At 39.5% G+C, this 12273-nt stretch overlaps 2 protein-coding genes across 4 annotated transcripts in view; one reads left to right on the top strand and one right to left on the bottom strand.

Moving 5' to 3' along the window:
* On the top strand, positions 1–6980 carry LOC124220377 (polynucleotide 5'-hydroxyl-kinase NOL9). 2 transcript variants are annotated; one of them, XM_046629174.2, is made up of 8 exons: positions 1–1013; positions 1196–1340; positions 1439–2164; positions 2365–4369; positions 4476–4696; positions 4761–4802; positions 5253–5452; positions 5543–6980. In XM_046629174.2, exons 3-8 carry the CDS (start codon positions 2121–2123, stop codon positions 5779–5781), a joined length of 2751 nt encoding a protein of 916 aa, XP_046485130.1. In that variant the 5' UTR covers positions 1–1013; positions 1196–1340; positions 1439–2120; the 3' UTR covers positions 5782–6980. The 2 variants fall into 2 exon arrangements, with proteins under 2 accessions (XP_046485130.1, XP_046485131.1); XM_046629175.2 differs by lacking the exon at positions 1–1013 and adding an exon at positions 1040–1135.
* Positions 6251–12273, bottom strand: part of Dnmt3 (DNA methyltransferase 3) — a 25932-nt gene continuing 19909 nt past the window's right edge. For both annotated transcript variants that reach the window (XM_046629172.2, XM_046629171.2), the window contains 18 exons: positions 10720–11668; positions 10074–10162; positions 9883–10002; positions 9710–9791; positions 9519–9632; positions 9373–9453; positions 8999–9151; positions 8823–8914; positions 8627–8737; positions 8291–8513; positions 8065–8195; positions 7929–7976; positions 7787–7851; positions 7454–7719; positions 7132–7368; positions 6876–7017; positions 6570–6784; positions 6251–6471 (listed from right to left, as the gene is read on the bottom strand). In XM_046629172.2, the coding sequence (XP_046485128.1) occupies positions 6251–6471; positions 6570–6784; positions 6876–7017; positions 7132–7368; positions 7454–7719; positions 7787–7851; positions 7929–7976; positions 8065–8195; positions 8291–8513; positions 8627–8737; positions 8823–8914; positions 8999–9151; positions 9373–9453; positions 9519–9632; positions 9710–9791; positions 9883–10002; positions 10074–10162; positions 10720–11668 (3339 nt within the window). The remainder of the gene's footprint in view (positions 6472–6569; positions 6785–6875; positions 7018–7131; positions 7369–7453; positions 7720–7786; positions 7852–7928; positions 7977–8064; positions 8196–8290; positions 8514–8626; positions 8738–8822; positions 8915–8998; positions 9152–9372; positions 9454–9518; positions 9633–9709; positions 9792–9882; positions 10003–10073; positions 10163–10719; positions 11669–12273) is intronic.

Here is a 12273-nt window from a genome sequence, read left to right on the forward strand (position 1 = left end):
TGTTGTTAGACCGACGTTGGACCGGTTATCTCCAGATGTAGTCGGTACTCGTATAAGGGCAGTATCGTGAATTCTTCCGGACACAAAAGTTATCTCGATAATTGTTGATCCACACGTTGACGTTTTGACATATCAATGAAAGAATAAAAATGCCGAATTACGTGTACTCGTTAGCCGAAAAAATACAGATGGTGTTGCAGCGTGAGCAGGGATTGAGCTACAGGAGCATTACGGATCATTTTGCGGCAACGTATCCTAGCAGGCCGATACCGTCTTCGACAACGGTGAGAAACGTGATAAAAAAATTTCGCGAGACGGGTAACCTCAATGGAAAATTAGTAAAAGTGATCCAGCCATTGAAGCGACTAAAGGATGAAGTGAAGCTGGACATCTGTCTCAAAGTCGTCGAAGACCCGAGCAAACCCATCTCTCACATCGCTGAAGAAATTGGTGTCGCCAAGTCTACGGCGCGAAGGGTTCTCCAACAAACTAAGATGGGGCCGTACGAGCGTCGGAAAGGCGGTAGAAAAAAGAAAGAACCCCATAAGTCTGAAGATGAGGAAAAGATGGAAATCGCTGTCGAGCCTGAACTGCTGATTTTGAAAGTCGAACCATTGTTCATTGATGAAAGCGAACCGTTTTCCACAACAGACATCCAAATGCCTGGAGTGAAAGTCGAACCACTTCCTCCCTCTGAGGAAATCGACCCCTTGTTTGTAGCTAACAGTGAGCTATGTGACGTTAAAAGTGAACCTTCTTCACCCGAATCGTGGTGAACATGCTGATTGCAAAGGTCTTCGTTGAAGGATTCATTTCGATCAATTTTTGGTACTGATAACTTGTATGGGATACATTGGACACTCTGTGGCTGAACTGATGCCCGAGAAAATCTGTTTATTGCTTTTATTTCTTTTTATTACTCATTGGTAACTTAGGTTAGGGGAAAGTCGCAGCTGATATTTCCCGCTGAAAATATTACTGGTGGAATTCGTTAGCTGGTTGTCCCCCTTTTGGTAGGTGTCATTCCGTCCTGTTTTGTCTATAATATTTTTGAACCCAATTTCAGATTCGAATTCTATTTTTAGTCTAGTGATGTTTATCTCAAATTACTGATGCTCGTTTAGAAACTTATTAGGTAACGATCACTCAATAGCATGTCCAAGAAAATCTACTAACATACGTGTATAATTTTTAGGCAATATATGAATTAACCTGAGCATGAGAATTGTACGACAGAGGTGCTCTAATTGAGATTGAATGACCATTCGTCATCCCATGAAAGAAATGACGAATCTTACCAAGTACGAAATTTCCTTAAATCACCGAGTGACTGGAAAAAGGTTAGTAGATTTTGATGACCATAGGGATTCAAAGTTTTATACTTCTACTAATCGTTGCTTAATTTTACTGTTCTTAATTGATGTGTTTATTTATTTAGGTCAGGAAGCTTGTTGCCTTTCCAATTTCCTTGGCTACATGGAAACTGGATAGTAAATCATCCTGTGCTTTGAGACAACAAAGTCATTCATTCACCAGAAAGAACAAACATTTCGGGAGTGCATTGAGCAAAGCGGTGGTAACTGTGTCGGCTAGAAAAGTTGACAAAGCCCAGTTGCAGAATGTGGCAATCATGTATGATAAATTCCAAGTAGTTGAAGGACGGAACTGTGGACTATTTTTTATCAAACTAGCAGAGCAGGAAATATGTTTATTTTTGATATGTAATCCGTTATTTGTCCTTCTGCTAAGCTGCTTCGATGAAAACTCTTGTCTAGTATCCGCGAAACTGAAACTGTGGCAAAAACGATGATGAAAACTGACTAAAATCTGTTAATAAAGATTGTGACGGTAAGCAGCGAACTTTTTTCCCGACAACCCGTTTTCCACCTTCATTCAGTTCGAACAGTGACCGAAGCGGGCCTCGAAATGTTCGGAGAGTGCCGCATCTGGGTTTTTATTAATCTATGGTCAAAGCTGCCAAACGCACGTGTGCGGCGTGGATATTTTGAAGTCCCAGGATGATCGTTTCTTGCGCGCTATTATTTTGCACAATGAGTGAAAATACTATTTGAAACAAGAACGTGACTAACAAAAATCCGTAACGGGTGGTATATTTCACTATGACGACAAACGGCTATGACCGGAAATTCAAAAATCGTGTCAGGTGAGTGGCAATGAATTTTCAACGCCTAGTTTTGAGGTTAACCGCATTCTCAGTGCGTAGTACGTCTGCACATCATCCCGATTTTCTATTTCATTGACTTTTTTTTACATTTATTCGCGTAACGACATGCGATCCGAGTTGCTGCTAATGAATTTTCGATACTGCCTCGTTTGATTTTTAATTCTTTTATTTGATTTCAGAAAATTGCTGACCAATAAAATAGGTGAAATATCGAAGGCCCGTTCCAAAAAACAAAAGCAAGTGATTGATTGTCTTACAAGAAAACGCGCCGTTATTTCAAAACCACCACAAACAATTACCGTCGTAGACGATGAGTATTCAACTGAAGTTTCGACGAAAGATGTTGACGAAATATTTAACAAAAAATTAAAATCAGAAAAACGTAAAAAACGTCCCAGCGAAGACAGCTGCGAGACAACAAAGAAACAAAAAGTACACAAAAAAAAGCAAAAAGTTGAAAAAGAAGAAACTCCTCAATCAGATCGTATATTGAAAAAAGAAAAGGCACGTTCAAAGCGTTTGCGACAGAATGTCTCGAAATCTGAAGAATTGCTAACATTTCCGACTGACAATTTACATCTTACGGAGAATACTGATCGTGATAATGCTTATATGAACGATAATTTGACGAATACGAATCGTTACGCCATAAATGATTCACTAACGATTTTGGAAAGAAGAAAGAGATTTGGAGATCCAACGGTAATAAATGGAGATCCATTAAACATGTCAAACTTGTCAATATTTAATTCATCAGTTACATATGTAAGCACAGATTTTACGGCGTCAAATTCGCGGGATGATTTTGGTTGCAGCTTTTTTTCTGACGCGGAAGATTCGAATTTGAGCACAAATTTAATAAATTCCAATAGCAAACCCACGATCATGGAGAATACTACAATGGATACTGAATCAATTGATGGAGGTGTTAACGAAGATATCGACGACGTTGCGAATCTGTTTGTAAATACAGCCGTAGATATCAAGGAGTATGATTCGGACGTATCGCTTGTTTCGAGTGGGGACAAATCACATCCAAACTCTTCCTCGACTCCGAGCAAAAACGATTTCAGGGCAGAACTGCCGTTTCAGGATTCGGAAATAACATTGGAAACCCCGTCAAAAATAAAGCCAAAATTTTACAGTCTTCAAAATAAGGTTATAGCCATAATGAGTCCGTCTTGTAAATTTTACTTTAACGGAAAATTGCGCATCAAAGTCTTGATCGGCAAGGTAGAAATATACGGGTTTGTTTTTAGTAAAAGCGAAACCGTCGTGCCCGCCGAAATTTATTCCCCGAGAGGGGTGAGTTTGGTGAGCATAGAGACTGTCTGCGACAAGATCAATGAGAATACGAGCACAGAAAGCATTTGCAATTTGTTGAGAACGGAGGGAATCAACATTGACGTAGCGGAAAATCTCGCAAAGAAACTGAACAATTTTCCCGGCGGACAAGCGGTTGTGGTTTTGGAAAATTTGGAAAACACTCTGACGAAATTTTTGGACACTTATTACCAGTTCAAACTGTTCCCGAAGGTCGAAGATACGACAAATTATCACAACTTGCATCCAAAAAGGGCGGAAAAATTATTGCAAGCGGTATTTCAGTACGACAATCTGCAGGGAAAGCAGTTACAAAAAGACAGTTATCGCGATTCGAATGTATTGAAACGACTTGTGAACCAGAATCCGAACGATTATCAACGAATATTGATTGCTGGCGGCAAGAGCGTCGGGAAGTCGACGACTCTGCGATATTTCATAAACGGTTTGTTGCCCACCCGCAAGGAAATCATCGTCGTAGATTTCGATCCTGGTCAACCGGAATTCACGCCGTCTGGATGCATTTCTTTGAGCTTGATCGACCGGCCTTTAATCGGGCCGAATTACACCCACCTGAAAACCCCATTTTACCAGCTTTTTATCGAAGAAGTTGACGTGACCCGATGCATTCCACGCTACGTAAATGCGGCAAAAAAATTGGTAGAATACCTGAACGAATCGACGAGATTACGGAACAGCACAGTCGTCATTAACACGATGGGATTTTGTACCGGTGTCGGATGGGACATCATAGTCTACATTATCAAACTAATTCACCCTTCAACAGTCGTGCAAATAGGTAGCCATAGACCGAAAAACAACTTCTTGCGTCCGTTGAGCAGTAAAGTGATCAACGAGCAGGTATTTATAATTCTTGGATAATTTATTAAAAATTTCTTCTATCTTTCGGTATGAATTATCGTATAAATGAGTCCGACTTTGCACAATTGATGAATTTATTTCGTAGATCCCGATTCTTTCACCAGATCGTTTAGCCGGTCGTGAGGACGAATATTCACTCTGGGATAAGGCTTGCGATCACGATTTACACGTGGTGCCGACGCTCGCCGAATCGAAAGGAAAATTCGGAGATTTGTGGGAAATCGGACCGCGCCAACAGCGCGATCTCACACTGCTATCGTACCTCAGTAAAATTCTGAAGTACGACGAGCTCGGAGAAAAATTTTTGTGAGTCTGTTGCTTCTTTTACAAGTTGTGAAATTATTTCTCGATTAATTTCACACTGTTTCAGATTCACTCAGTCGTTGCGAATCAACGATGCAGTTCCCTACTCGTGAGTAAATCAGTAATATTTTTGAGTAGGGGTAAAAAACTAGAATTGCCTATCGATAAAAGAACCAGAATATCGAATTTTCATAGATGCGATAGTCTTAGTCGTAAAATTTAAAAATGTGGAAAGTCCAAGTATAGAAAATTTAAAATATTGCAAATCGAAGTACAGAAAGACAGAAACATGTAGAACGGCAAAATCGAGAATCTGTATACGATTTTATATTATCGAGAGGAATTCTGACGATTCTGTAGTTTGGTATTCTATGTCACTTCGACTTTCAATATTTCAAGATTCTATAAATCAAGTTTCCGGTTCTTTAAAAACTCGATATTGCGGCCCATCAATTTTTTAATCCTTCTATATTTGTACCCCTACCAATTTTTTTTTTTTTTTTGCGAAAATTCGAGGCTATATTTTCATTGTTACTCATATGTTATCGATGTTTCGCAGGGTACCGTTGTCAGGTTTAACGATATCGTTGATGCGCCCGGTAGTTCCGGCTTCCCATATTCTGGCAACAATGAACGGAAACATCGTCGCCTTATGCGGGATCGATGAGACCCAAGAGAATTCTGAGGAGGCTCGTGCTGCGGAGGAAGTTTATCCGAAAACTTTGCCGAGAGCGCCGTTATCGACGTGTTACGGATTCGGTAAGATTTCCTGTTTTCTCGTTTTTATTTTTTCGATTCCATTTTTTCGCCCATGAAACTATTACTCACGATTCCGTGATTCCGTTACAGGAATCGTGCGGGGCGTCGACGTGAAGACCGGAAAGGCATATGTCAACACTCCGCTCTCTATCAGCGAGTTACAATCCGTAAATGCCTTCGTCGGTTGCATTCCGTTACCGGTAAAATTGATCGGAGGTTTGGGTCATCGTAATGCGCCTTACGTGAGTGAGGGGGTCAATTTACCAACGAGCAGAGACACCAATCGCAGATTTTTCCGAATGAGGCGTCACTATGTACATAGATACTGAATCGAGGGGGGGAAAAAAAACAACAACAAGAATTATGTGCAACATGGGGGGGGGGGGGGGGGGGGGCACAATGGGTTCGATTTGACGATATATTTTTTGTTTGAAATTCGCTTATTGGATTAAAGAAGTATGGTTGACATGTTTTATTTGATAAATAACGAATAGACTGTTTATATTAATAAAATAACAGGGCGGTTATCATTTATTCATATAGTGTTTTGAGCATGCGTAAAAACAAGACAACAATTACCATTGCACTTTTCGTATATCTATCGTTAGATATGACTTATATTTAGAGATTAAAGGTTCCTCTGACGATTAGATGTAAAATATTTCTAAATTATTTAGAATAAAGTATAGAAGATATTTTCATGACCGGTTTTCAAAGTTCGTTCATTTTTTTTTATTGCGTCAATGTAAAATCGACAAACGTAGAGATATCAGTACGTTTATCGGAAGTCAATAAGGTTTACTCCGGCGTTTTTAATAAAAAGAAATAGCAGAGAGGTCGTAAAATTGCAGTGATCGTTTGCACACTCCATGATTGACCAATCAATTTTTGCCGTTTTGTAGCAGAAAGGTTTTTAACGTCAGTGAAATGCCTTGGAAAGCCAAAAATTAACTCCAATTCTGTTATCCACAAAGAATCAGGCGCTCCGTTCATCAGAACTGGTTTCAAAAGTGATACACCTAGATGCGTTGATTAAAATGTGTAAAAATGTAAATAATTAGTGGAAACTTGAAGGCAATGCTGCATGATGGACAATATCAGTTTCATTATTACTTACCTTGTTTCAAAGAATTTACTTTCGTCGTGACTGTCTGTATCTTTTTTACCAAAGCATGGCGATTGCAATTTGGTGTCAATACGCTTTGCAGATTTTGAGAGGGGTCTGGAGGCGGAAAATTTACCCCTATTGGAAGATTGCTCCAAAACAATCTTGGTCGATGTTGGGGTGAAAAATCTGCGGCATCTATGAGGTATGGTTCACAATTGAGGGACCTTTGACAAAAAAAACATCATTGTTACCTCGATCTTCCAGCTCTAAAAGCTGTTGATTTGAGTACAAAATTCAAAAGTTCACCAATCTTACTGATTAATTGCAATTCTGTATCGACTCTGCATTGAAGCAACATTTTCAAAAAGCCAAAACAAGTGGTGACCTCCGTTTGCTTCAGTGACGAGGTTCTTTATTCGACAGTAGTCGAAAAAGAGTACTCCAGTTCCATTCGGATCTAGAAAATGCATGCAAAGTCGAAATTTCGCAGCTTCAAGGTACCTGTATTTTTAAATACGAAAAAACCTTCTTCAGACAGAAGCGTGATGAAAGTATGTGAAATGCAACTCACCGTTTAAACCCAATCGGTTTGGATTTGCTACGCTTAAGTCATTGCATGGTGAACCGCCGATGAGTAAATCGATGGGTGCAATCGAGTCTATAACGTCCTGCGTTATACTCCTGACATCACCAAGCTGGTATATTTTGTCCCCAAAATGTGCCATGCTGACGGTTTGCGCATCGGCGTCGATTTCTGCAGCGTAATAATCTTCCACTATTATGCCCAGATTTTCTAGCACTAGCAGTCCTGAAAATTTAATATCCAACATGCAACAACAGATATTTTATTTCTGATTTGGTAGCTCATTTTCGTAAAATATGAACTCAATTACCTGTACTGATTCCATCAAAGAGTGACAGTACACGTATTGATTTTCTCTCTCTACTATTATCCCATACTTTATTCCAACTTGTGTCAATGTTTTTGTGAAATAGTTGACCCATCCTTTTCTTCCAGTCTGCTCGTGGTTTGAATATTCGACTTTTCTCTTGTTTGTAAGAGTCGTCACATAAAAAACAGAGCCATGGATCCTTGAGCAGAATTTCATCATAGCCCGCTGGAGCTATCAGATACTTAAGACAAGCGGTGCAATAAACTCTGAAAGTATGTATGAAATATTTGTTCAGCTCATCAACAATCGAATAATGTTAGGTACCTCACTTACCGAGGACAATCGTAACTGTCACACATGACGATTGTGTCCGAACCGGCGCACAAAGTGCAGTAGAACTAAAAATTGTTAAGAACAATAAAATTTACAATCCGTTTTATTAATATTTTAGAGAACATTCGTTCATTGTACTCACGCATTTTCCATCATCCCCGTAAGCGAATATAGCTGCCTTGAAGTCTTCCTGTAATGAAAATTCTTTATAAATTTTTGTTTACAGTACATGTGAAACAAAGTATCATCAATGATATTAATAATCGTTAATAACTGACCAAGCAAGCTGTGCAAAGAACGCAGTTGAAAAACGGATGTTCTTGTAAATTTTTGCAGTGAATTTTTAGACAAATAATGCACAGAACTTCCAGAGTGTCACAAAGCCCAGCAAATACGGCTTTCAAAGCATCTAAAACGTGACTAACGATAAGTTAGATGTTACATTATTTCTATTTTAAAATGCTGCTAAATTTTTATCAACTCTAAACGAGATCTTTGCTTTACCGCAGTTTTCAATTTGGCTTTCACGTTCAGCTGCAACACCCTGATTTGCTTTCATCTCATTAAGTTTTTCCACAATGTGAGACGAATATCTTGATTCTGAAGACTCGTCATTTGGCCTGGAAATTATTGGCATTTTCGAAGTGGTACTCAAACTTGACACCCAAGCTAAGACATCGTCCATCGTCCATTTGCTGGTATCGTAATTGAGCCGAGCACAATAATCCTGAGTAAGAATCAGAAACTTCTCAGTCATGCATGTCAGTAGTAATTGCGTGTAAAATAGTGTTGAATATTTTATGTAGAACGGTGTAGACGGGCTGAAACTCTGAAGCATACCTTGCAGGCGTTGAGAACAGCGTTCGTGTATACTTGTCTTTTACACTGAGTTACGTAGCTCTGCATTTTCTTTATTCCCTCGTCGAATTTCATTACATTCTCATAGTGAACCTGGAATTTTGGATAAAGGAATGTTCAAGTTTTTATATGTATCTCTTCTTGATAGTGTTTTTAAAATAATTTACTGCCCAATTACCTGGGATAACTGATAATCCCCGTACCAGAGGATCCATTGGCAGCCAAAGTTGGGTTCCTTTGTTCCACAGTCGTGATGATGAATGATCATCGCTGCCGGTGAAGATATAACAATAAATTATTAATCAAGTTCTATCCGAGGTTGTGGAGTACCAAATCGTTGATTTGAAAACCTACCAGGCCACCAGCTATGCCCACTGATTTTTCCCCACACGATAACTCCCGGTTTTTGATCCATCAGTGGCAGTACGTGATCTTCTGCAGAACTGGAAAGCAATTCCTTTGCCGATTTTCGGACCAAGTATTTGGGAAATTTACTGGATCGTGATCCTGCATTGAAGAATTGATGTGTGAGCCGAAGCAAAAAGGTGGTTTGGGAACAGATAAGAACGTAAAAATTCTAAACAACGCGTATTAGATCAGGAAAGAAAGTGAGAGAAGATTTAGCAAATCAGAGGGTTTAAGCAAAGAGGATTGATACTTTTTACATGGATTGCAGGGTGAGAAGAAAAATGAAAGATGGTGTGAATAGTGTCAAAGAAAAGAAGGACCATTATCCTTGAGCTTCTTGTCCAAGCTGTCCCGATTTTCGCTGCTTAAAGAACTCGGGTCGTTGGGCGATTTTGGTGAACCTGAAATAAACGAAGGTTTGATCATATCGATCGAGTGGACGTCCTCGACGTCTGACCAAACTCACGTGCTTCTTCTTTACTGCGTTCAATCTTTGCCTTTGCCTTAGTATTTTCCTGCTTTAACTGGGCCAGCCGTTGTTGTATATATTTTGGAAGTGGACTGCATATTACATCATTCACTATAAAATATGGTAGAAGTATCACACCTGCGTTTTAGTTAACCAGATGTTAGTTTATATGGAAATATAGTACTCACGGTGGTTTTTTCCCATCAGATGCTTTTGGGCCCAGGCTACGTGAGGTTTGATCAAAGGGATGTTCAAACGTTTCGAGAAAAGCTAAGAGCAAAAAAATAAATCGTACGGAGAACCACAAAATTTTGATATAACTCGGCAAAATTATATCCGAATGCCTGATAAAAAATTTTACCTTCAAAGTTACGAAACAGGCCTTCTTCCTATCTCTTGGTACTCTTTCGTCTTCGAGATGTCTGAGCAGTCTACTATCTAAACTACTTGAAAATGGTTCAACTTGAGTTTTCTCGTTTAGCTGTAACGGGAAATAATATTAGGAATCACACAATTTTATATCATCTGTATGTAATCCAACAATTATGTTACCAGCGAAATTAGATCCTCGCCTATCCAATAAACACAAACTTTATCCACCTTTGGTTCAATCCCAACATCCTCAGCGGCAACCACTATTGCTAGAAAAGGTCAAGAATACGGAACGTGATGCAAGTTATCTTGAAAGATAAAAGCGCAGAAGGTAACAAAAAACCGATTGTACTGGTTTAAATAATAATTCAAAATATCTCCATAAAATAATGTTTATTTAAAACGCAGAAGTCGTACACCTCCGTAATGCTGTAGTGTTCAAAAGTACCTGGCATTCTGTAATACAATGTTCTACAAAGTCCCAGTGAACTGAGCGAAGCTAGAAGTAAATTCTGGAAGAAATATCCATGAAATTTCAGTGAAATCCGTGAACTTCCACGCATCGTTATACCGTGAAATGAATCCGATTGCGGGTAAAATTTTTAATAATTTTATGGACAACCGTGAAGGATACAGGGTACCTAAGAAACTGATTTATTGGAATTTCACTGAAACCTCTTGACATCTATGAAATTTTCGAGAAACCCATGAAGAAGTCTGCAGGCCGTCTATTTCGTGAAATTCGATGTGATAGGAGCGGTTAAACTTTTATTCCATGTAAAAGACACCATCCGTCCAACGGACGAAATGGTCAGTGATATCTTACCGGGCCACCAGGCCATGCTGATCCGTCCCCAAACGAACTTGCCTACTTGATTGCGTGCGTTTTCAGACCCAAATACGTTCTCGATACTCTTAATGAGGCTTCGCGTCATCCTGCGACCATTGTGCGAAGACTGTTCCTTCAGAGAGTTGTGATTGCCACTTCCGACCTCTGAGAAATGGGAAACACTGTTCGTCTTTTTACTCTGGATAGATTTCACTTTCGATACATCTGCGGATGAATATTTCTCTCCCCTTTTGCTCCGGGTCTCCGGGTATCTTTGCCGGACCGAAGGATACGGCTTGATTCCGTAAGTGAAGAGATTCTGTTCCAAGGACTCTTGGCCTTGATTCCGGCCAGTGTAGCTACTCCGAGGAAAGTCATCGCGGGTGTTAGATAAATTCTTTCCCTTATCCTGACCAGCGTTTGTGGCAATTATGCGACCGTCAAAAGCGTTTTGATTTTCGGAGGATGCGTGGAGCCAGTTTTCAAGATTACGAATGATGACCGATTTGTCGTCGTTTGTGCTCGATGAACTGGAGAAACTTTGCTCGGCAGATGGTTGTTCCTCCTTGCAGCTGTTGCTGCTTTCGATTGAATAGTAATCGTGGTCGCGGTTCAGGAAAGCAACGCCGATTTTTTCGCTCGAGTCATCGAAGTCATAGTACAACCCTCCGTAATCGGTCTCCTCAACTCTTACCATAACATCTTTACCGGTTTCGCCTTTGGACTTTGGCCAGGAACCATCGGACGACGTGGTTCTTTCTGCTTTGAAAAATGGCTTTTTTGTGTAAAGACAATGATCTTCTAGGATACCGGACTCGCCGATTGATCGTTTGTTAGACATCATGGAACACTGAACCGATTCCCATTCTACAAGAGGATCATCTTCACTCTTGACGAATAGACTCGAATAATATTCATCGCTCGACGTTCGGACGATAGTTTCGTTCTGGAACATACGATTCAACCTATATCTGTAATTCTTTACAAATTTTGTGGAAACTGTTGATAGCATGAAAAATTTCAGACTGCAAATTTTTGTTAGAGTTATTGTTCTAGATAGTTTTACTTCCGCGATTCAGGGACAAAGATTTTCAACCGTATGTTAAAGTGTATATTAAGTATTACAATAGATTGAATTCAGTGAAATTTTTTTGAGAATTCGATGTCGAGGAGACTAATCGATATCTATTTATCCAGTGGGGCAAATTCTCGATGAAAACCACTGATGGAAACATTATTCTGAGGTGTATATACGTAAAGTTACCAAGCGACCAACAGATGGCGACAGTTGAAACTAACCCGATAAAACAATTTACGACTTGCCAAGAATTGGAATGTTTTTGGCGGAAGCCATGGCAGTTCCGAATGGATTATAGAATCAAGGCGAAATGTGCTATAATTAAGAGTTTCGAAAGTGAAATGACAATATTTCCTGTAGCTGGTCATCCATGGATAGAAAATAATATAATCGAGCAGGTGTGAATTAGTTATTTTAAACGAAATTCGTTTAATAGAAATGAACATTACTCAAGCTTCAGTAACGCATACCCA

Source organism: Neodiprion pinetum, chromosome 5, assembly GCF_021155775.2.
Source record: "Neodiprion pinetum isolate iyNeoPine1 chromosome 5, iyNeoPine1.2, whole genome shotgun sequence".
Classification (NCBI taxonomy): Eukaryota; Metazoa; Arthropoda; class Insecta; order Hymenoptera; family Diprionidae; genus Neodiprion; species Neodiprion pinetum.

Coding starts and splice junctions, on each gene's coding strand:
- LOC124220377 (XM_046629174.2), top strand. CDS start 2,121: ATGACGACAAACGGCTATGACCGGAAATTCAAAAATCGTGTCAG. Junction 4,697..4,760: donor GAGCTCGGAGAAAAATTTTT/GTGAGTCTGTTG, acceptor ACACTGTTTCAG/ATTCACTCAGTCGTTGCGAA. Junction 4,803..5,252: donor AACGATGCAGTTCCCTACTC/GTGAGTAAATCA, acceptor GATGTTTCGCAG/GGTACCGTTGTCAGGTTTAA.